The following is an 8601-nucleotide window of genomic DNA, read 5'->3' as shown; positions in this document are numbered from 1 at the left end:
TTCATAAATAAGCAACTGGATTTGACCTATGACGCTGGCAGGGCGGGGCATCCAAGGAGTGGCCTGGGATGGCCCTTTGATTCTGATTGCCCACCCAATGTGCCACCCCATTGGCTATCTGCCCGATAAGATGCAGGACTTCTGCTGTTTGACAAGTAGACCGGACTTTTGTTTATAGGGGCATTTCAGATTTCAATGCACCGGAGTAGCGCCTAGCCTGCCAAAAACCCAGAACAAGAATACGTTTTTGGTTTGATTTGAATTGGAGCGGAGCGTTCACCCTCATCTTGTCTGTCACTTCTGAAAGATGTGAGTACACTAGATACACATTTTGTTTTCTTTTGCATAGCCTAATATTTGAATTTGTATACATATTTAACGTATGGAAGCTTTATTTTACATTTGTATGGCGACCCTCTGTTGTGTCATGATTGGTTGGTCTATTTAATTAAATTAAATTAAATTAAACATTTAAACACAAGAATGTAAGAAACTGTAATGTTAGTAATTAAAGTAGATGTGATGCTCCTCCAGCCACTTTACCTCACATTGGTCAAACTTTGCTAATATGTCACTGTGTCTTTCATTCATACAAAAAAACCTATGAATCCCACCAGGGTCCAAGTGTTTATGTTTAGGTTAAAGCCATATTTAAGTAAAGGTTTAAGAATGTTCCATCCACATCGGTCATGTCCAGTATAATTTTCTCTATGGGTGAGGAAATAAAGAGCTCAAAAGCCAATTTAATGTCATGGATATGGATGGAAGTGCTGGCAAACGTTGTAGGCATAATTTACTCTGAATCCTCCTCAGAGGAAACTTCACATCTTGGATCATCATTGTCTTCTGGCTCTGAAACATCTTCTTCCGCAGCACACATTTTCCCACAAGAGTGTCAGCCTGCAGCCTGGGGCATTTGGATGGGGATTTGACATGGGTTTGACTCGCCACACATGCTACACTCATCAGCAATAGCTGTACATCTACTAACAAACTGATGAAGTTAGGTTTCGTTTTTTAGAAAAAGAGGTTTTATAGAACATTAGTGTGAGGTACCAGTATTGAAACATTTCAAACTAAACCCAGCTCTACCCATCATAGTGTTTCCAAAGTAAGCATTGCTGAGCGCGGAAGTTTATCTTGACCTATAGGCCTTTTTATAACATATCCAGGTCCACTTAGTAATGTAGCTTTCCATTATACCACATCTTGCTCCAAAAGCTATAAGTAGACCTTTGAATGATGAGCACGGACACTATTGTATCCTGGTTTTACATATGAGATCATCAGATAAAAAGGAAATTAACTTTTATTCAACTAAAATTGACCCACAAGTAATATATTCTTGTTTTATTCATTATAAACACACCCTAACATGGTTGCATTATGTTCTTGTATTCTCTAGAAATAGGAGATGAGTGACATGTAGATACTTGTTTGACTCATTACAGTATTGTAATACTCATTTTGCCTAATCTGCACACTGTTGCACTGTACTCATATTTAGTGACTCATTAATTTTTCTGAAACAGATTACAAAGGGGGAAATGAATTATTGTCATGTTGACATAGTTGAGGCTGTTTCAGCAACCAGCAAGTGAAAACCGAATTTAAAATATGTTTTAGGTTTAATTCCAATATCACCTGATGAGGTTCCATGGGAATTTTAAGAATGAGGTCTTTTTCAAGTTGCATTTCCCTAAAACTTTGATTTAATGGTTTCAAAACCTCTGAGTCATGAGCTCTAATATATTAAATATGCATTGTTGATTTCTTTAGATTAATATAAATGTCATGTAGCTTAATCACTGTACAAATCAACAAAACTAAAAAGCTTAAGTTGTAAAAGCTTTTCATTTATAAAAGCTTATTGTAGGCACGGGAAAATAACTGTAGACTATGCATTTAGTGAGATGACAGAGGTACATTTTACTTTTCATTTACTTTACCTCAAATAATTCCAAGATCATGACGCAGCATTTGTGGAAATGTCTTTTCTTATCTGATATCTGAAAATTCAACAATTGCTTTTAAATTGTATGACATTGCATTGACATTGGTCTTGAAAGAAAACACACAAAGGAGAATGATACAAAATGATCACAGACCTTACACCGTGGTGATGAGTTCTATTTTTTGTTTTATTTATCTATTTATTTGTCCTTTTACTTTGCAGTACTTACAGTAGTAGAGCTGGAGAGAAATATCAGGAGAGAGGGCAAGGGGAAGATGTGTGTTGTAATTAGATTAGACGCCCAGGCCATAAGGACATTTGGATGTCAAATTCGATGCAGTCTGAATACATTCCAGTAAATGAGAAGCTGGTTATGTGGAGTAGAAATACCATTTTCTTCTTACAGACCAGAGAGATCCAGAAACAGCCTATATCAGATGTAGCAAAACAGTTTGATGTTGCTCTGTAGGTCAATCACGAACAAAAAAAACTAATTTAATACTTGAGTATATAGCTTTTTATCACCTTCGTTTAGGTGTCCAAAATTTAACTGAACTCTACACGTGGAAGTTGTTTGACCTTTCAAATAGTATATTTTTTTAAACTCATCATTTTTGCAAAACCACAAACACCCACACAGGTACAGTTCCTTATTAACACTACACTATAAAAATGACACTGGTGCTACTGTCAAAACCTCTTCTATAGCAGTGGCGACATGCACATCATCAGCATGGTGAGTAATTTTGTATAACAATAGTCTGTGCAAGTTTAAGATGATACAATCAGACACAACTGAGAGTGTCAAAAGACAGAGACAGATGTGATGATAAGCAATGCCTTATATTATGTTTAATGAAAATAATATGGAAATTACTCAAATTATCATCACATATAGAGGGTTTAAAACATGTTTAAGGTTTTATGTAAATTCTTAAGTGATCAAACTGTAAATTGACATAGGATAAATACCTTATAATCAGAAAGATGGAGAATCTATATGAGTGAATTTGGAAATGTGGTTGTTTTATTTGATTGGAAATTGCTTTCTTATGGATAATGGACTTACATTGTATCACTCTAATCATGGACTTGTAGCAGATTGTCTTACAACTAATGCAAGCACTGTCTATGTGCTTTTAACATAGAGGCATGCCAAGTCAATATCACTCTGAGGAGTTATAGGCATATTTAATCTTATCTCTGGGGTCTAGAGTATGAACTGACTGAAACAATCTGGCAGACTTGTTGTATGTTTTTATGACAAATGCTGCTGCTGTCAAATGATGTCTGCTGCAGGTAAATTACAGTGATTGAGATCTAGGTAACTGCTAATAAAATATAATATTGCAGACACTTTATCCTTTTCATTTACCTCATTCCTAGTTTGCATTTCTTTGCTGCGATTCACACACAAATGAGTTTGAAAACACTAACTGAAAAGGTAGTAACAGTATTATGAACAATCAAAAAAAAAAATTTTTAAAATTGTGTAATATTTGTAGTGTGTATTCTTCTGGGGGGGAGAATGGCTGTACAGCTGGTGTGGTGCTGTATCTAAATTGCTGGCCTAGTAATAAAAGACAACAGTAACCGTTATATTAAAACACAGAGGCCGCAGCACCAGTACCTAACAGAAATCTTGGTCCTCTCCTCAGCTTCTTTTACCGGTGCTGGTCCTGCTCTCTGCTGTCCTCCGCGGTGTCTCAGCGGTGGAATCCACTCCCACCTTTGAGCACCGAGACCCGATCACCCGGGAAACCCTCATCTGTGACAAGTGTCCACCCGGCACGTACATGGCCGCGTACTGCACGGCCACCAAGCCCACCGTGTGCGCGCCGTGCAGAAACCAGCACTACACCGAGTTGTGGAACTACCTGCCCAAGTGTCTGTACTGCCACAACTTCTGCACTGAGAACCAGGAGGTGGAGACGGAGTGCGGAGCGACCAATAACAGGGTGTGTCGGTGCAAACAGGGCTTCTTCATGACCTCTGGCTTCTGCATGAGACATTCAGAGTGCGGGCCCGGACACGGTGTTCAAACCAACGGTACTTTTCTTGTTTTACTTCGTCATCGATTTGCTTTTATCACAGTGTTATATGCTGACATCTATTTTCTAACCTGATATATGTCTTGGGTCATGTTCGCAGTGCGTCTGCATCATGCATCACGAGGGAGCATCAATTAATAAAACATCAATGTTCTTGTCTGCATTAGTAAATGTTTAGAATTGAGTTAAGGTTAAAGTAGAAATCCATGAAGTGCGCGGAAACGCTGCTGAAATACGCGGGATCACTTGGGCTCTCCGGAGCCACAACGGTATTTTAAAACATTACAATGACCCCAATTGCATTGTTGTTTTCTTCAGGTACGTCACAGATGAACACTGTTTGTGAAAAGTGTTCTGAGGGCTACTTCTCCACCTCATCTTCTGCGCTGGAGTCGTGCGTAAAACACCAGGAATGCGTAGGCGGACAGATTGCGCTTCTTCCCGGCTCAATTAACCACGACACGATGTGTGGCTCCTGCGAGGATCTTGCAAATGGAGGTTTGTACTTGTAATCTGTACAGTAACCACCCAGCACTCAATAATAACATTAATGACACAATGTGAAGGCCTCAACGTAATTTCGCGCGATACAACAATGATAACAACAAGTTTGAATTAAACCTCACGCGGTACAACTTTTCTTTTTCAGGTGAGACACTCAGGACATTCCTCTCAGGATTCTTCAGTGTGCACAGGATGCGTGTGCCGAAAATGAAGATTTTTGTTGCCAGGTGAGCCTACACTCACTCCGTAAATATGGGGTGCTGAATGTAAAAGTTCGGTTCCAATTTTTTACCTGATAAATTTTCAACATTTAGCTCACTTACCTCACATTTAGCGCATTTTCCTCACATTTGAGACAGAAATTATATATATATATATATATATATATATATATATATATATATATATATATATATATATTATATCTAAATGTTATATCTAAATCTAAATGTTAAATCTAAATGTTAAATAGATATCTAAATGTTATATCTCATGTTAAATCTAAATGTTAAATATATATCTAAATGTTATATCTAAATCTAAATGTTAAATCTAAATGTTAAATATATATCCAAATGTTAAATCTAAATGTTATATCTAAATCTAAATGTTAAATCTAAATCTTAATGTTAAATATATATCTAAATGTTAAATCTAAATGTTATATCTAAATCTAAATGTTAAATCTAAATGTTAAATATATATCTAAATGTTAAATGTAAATGTTATATCTAAATCTTAAATATATATCTAAATATTATATCTATATCTAAATATTATATCTAAATCTTAAATATATATCTAAATGTTAAATCTAAATGTTATATCTAAATGTGTCGCCAAGTGTAAAGCTAAATATTTAGAAAATATTCAAATCCCCAAGGAAACCACGCCCACTGCAGTGGCTTCATCCAGTGATGCCCCAGCAAGGGGTATCTCTGCTGTAGCCAGTGGGTACTTGGAAGGATTGTGGAACAGCTTAACTAATCAAAATAATAATTGAATTATGATTGATTTAAAACAATATATCAGCTAAAACAGCTCAACACATGTTAAAACATATAGCGAAGTAATCAATGGTAGATGATGTAGGTGATTAGCTAAAAGTAATGGATGACTTTTGAAACATTAACCACACTTCAAGTAAAAGTCTAGTTAGTAGAATTTCTGACCAAATCAACCTAAATATTTACAGTTCAATTGCATGAAAATGTAAGAATATTCACTTTAATATGATAAATAGTGTGAACACATTGGGAATTGATAGGGCGGGGTATGTGAGTTTATATGACAGGGCTGTGGGGGAACCTCAGACCAGAAGAGTTGGAAAGCACTGATCTACAATATTTTATAGTATTGGCCGACCGGTATATTACAGACATGCCTTAATAGTTGTGTTAATCACAATACCGTTGTTTGAATTACATATCTCCGTGTGTGACTAACGTCATCCTTCCCAAGCAATCTAACATTAGCCCAGCATGGATAAAGTCCAGCTATGCATCCAACATATTCATCCGAACACAACTAAAATGTCACAATCCAGCCACTTGTAAGAAGTTTGTAATACTGGTTACATAGCTAGTTATCGTGTTTTATTAACCTTAATTCTGTTTGCCAAGGCTATATTTTATTGGCTTGCAAAGTAGCTATCCGTTGCTAACGCTAACGTTAGCTAGCTAATTTATGTCAAAAAGCAGTAACTAACTAATGTTACTGCCAAGATATGGTTTCATTGTAAGACAGTGTAAACACATGACAACACTTGACGAGTCTTACAACACCTCTCTGGTCTCTAGTTAAGTCATATCTTGGCAGTAGTTAGATAACGTTTCTGCTTTTTGAGATAAATTAGCGTTAGCAACAGATAGCTCCTTCGCAAGCTAATATAGCAACATAATTCAGGTTAATAAAATACGGTAATGTAACCAAAGTATTGGAAACTACTTACATGTGGCTATAGTGTGACAGGCCTACTGCTGTTCAGTCTCGCATTGCGAGACCTAGCTAACTTAGCTAGTTACAGCGCTGCGAGGCCTGTTCAGATGACATGTCGGCTGCAGTGTGTGAGCTAGATTGCTTGTGAAGGATGAGTTAAACTAACGTTAAACACACAAGGAGATATGAGTCAAACAAAACAACGGCATTATAGTACACACAAATATTAAGACATTTCTGTGATATAAGTCAATTTTACAAAATACTGACCTAAATGTGTTTTAATCCAGTAACATTAGTCGAACAGCTCCACTGTAGTCAGTATGTACTGTACCAACAGGTGTACACTGCAGTGGGCGTGGTTTCCTTGGGGATTTGAATATTTTCTAAATATTTAGCTTTACACTTTTACACATTTAGATATAACATTTAGATTTAACATTTAACATTTAGATATATATTTAAGCTTTAGATTTAGATATAATATTTAGATATACATTTAAGATTTAGATTTAGATATAACATTTAGATTTAACATTTAACATTTAGATATATATTTAACATTTAGATTTAGATTTAACATTTAGATTTAGATATAACATTTAGATATAAATTTAACATTTAGATTTAGATATAACATTTAGATTTAACATTTAACATTTAGATATATATTTAACATTTAGACTTAGATTTAACATTTAGATTTAGATATAACATTTAGATTTAGATATAACATTTAACATTTAGATATAATATATATATATATATCATTTCTGTCTCAAATGTGAGGAAAATGCGCTAAATGTGAGGAAAGTGAGCTAAATGTTGAAAATTTATCAGCTAAAAAATTGGAACCGAACTTTTACATTCGGCAACCCAAATGTAAATCGTCTTTTAACCTTTTTTTCGACTATTCCCTTCACCACTTAATTCACTTAATGCTAATAAACCACAATCTCCCTCCAACAGGTACGTTCATAAGTCAGAAGAGGCTCTCCCCACACACAGAGGACCTCTCATGGATCAAATCCGAGCGTGGCTGGCCCAGGCTCCAGAGGAGGAGCTGAAGAAACTGCCACAGATGCTGAAGGCTTCACATCTCTGCTCCATGCAAGAAAAACTAGAGAAGATAGTCAGTGACATAAAGCAGCATAGCCCAAACTGTAGCTTACAATTCTTAGATGTTCAGATGTAGACTGTGGGTGGTACACACAGTATAGGATAACAGATACCTCTTTCTCATTTTTTGGGGCATTTCTGCCCATTTGAAAACAAGTATTTGAACATATTTTCATTTGCATGTAAATTGAGAGTGCATGCATTGTTGATCTAGTGATGTTTTTTTGGGATGTTTGTGTATCTTAAACCCAGGCCAGACTATGTACTTCATATTTATAAGAAGGATAACGTGAGTATTAAAACTTGGGAGAATTATGTAAATATCTCCAACATCATTAAGGCAAGTAGTACATAGAAACTTATGTTTGAACGTGAGCTTTAACTAAAATAAATGTTCGGTAATATTGTGTGATATCAAATTGTGTCACGTGCAGCAGCTAAATAAAGTTAACCGGTATGCATAAGCCTGTCTGCCAAATCACCACAAGATGTCGCTCTATTACCAACACACAAACGTTACATATCACCACCACCATGACCATAGGTTTGGTTCACTAAAAGAGTAACGATAGGCTACAGTATAGATATAACATGAACAAGGATACTCATTTAGTGTTAACTTTTTTATTACTGCCCATGAATAATTACAATTGGAGCACCTGCAAAAGGGTTGATTTTTTTCCTGTTTATTCAACTATTACAATTTGCAGCAGTCCAATTTGATTTGGCGTGATAATAATTTCAATAATAAATGATTTTACGCCCCTGTGAGTAGGCTACTGTTGAAACAGTTAGGTTTACAATGCCTAAGTAAGAATATAAGAAAAACTACAACTACATAAATGAAACATACAAGCATAAATATGGGGTCTTCTTGCTCAATCACACGCACGCGCGTGCGTCAATTAATGTCATGGAAACAGAATGATGACCGAACCGAGGGTATATAAGGTCTGCAAAACATTCTGATTTCTCACTTTGCTCTTGGTCTTGGACTTCTTGCAAAGCTAACCTGTGGAAAGCGAACTCTGAGTT

General features: G+C 35.9%; 1 protein-coding gene across 1 annotated transcript; it reads left to right on the top strand.

Moving 5' to 3' along the window:
- Nucleotides 1-2597: 2597 nt before the first annotated feature.
- Nucleotides 2598-8030, top strand: LOC144519887 (uncharacterized). Its single transcript, XM_078253392.1, has 5 exons — nt 2598-2690; nt 3613-4003; nt 4324-4503; nt 4655-4736; nt 7417-8030. Exons 1-5 carry the CDS (start codon nt 2673-2675, stop codon nt 7640-7642), a joined length of 897 nt encoding a protein of 298 aa, XP_078109518.1. The 5' UTR covers nt 2598-2672; the 3' UTR covers nt 7643-8030.
- Nucleotides 8031-8601: the final 571 nt, after the last annotated feature.

This window comes from Sander vitreus, chromosome 6 (assembly GCF_031162955.1).
Source record: "Sander vitreus isolate 19-12246 chromosome 6, sanVit1, whole genome shotgun sequence".
NCBI classification, from domain to species: domain Eukaryota; kingdom Metazoa; phylum Chordata; class Actinopteri; order Perciformes; family Percidae; genus Sander; species Sander vitreus.
The sequence above is the reverse complement of the archived record's forward strand: the minus strand, read 5'-3'. Positions and strand labels throughout refer to the sequence as shown.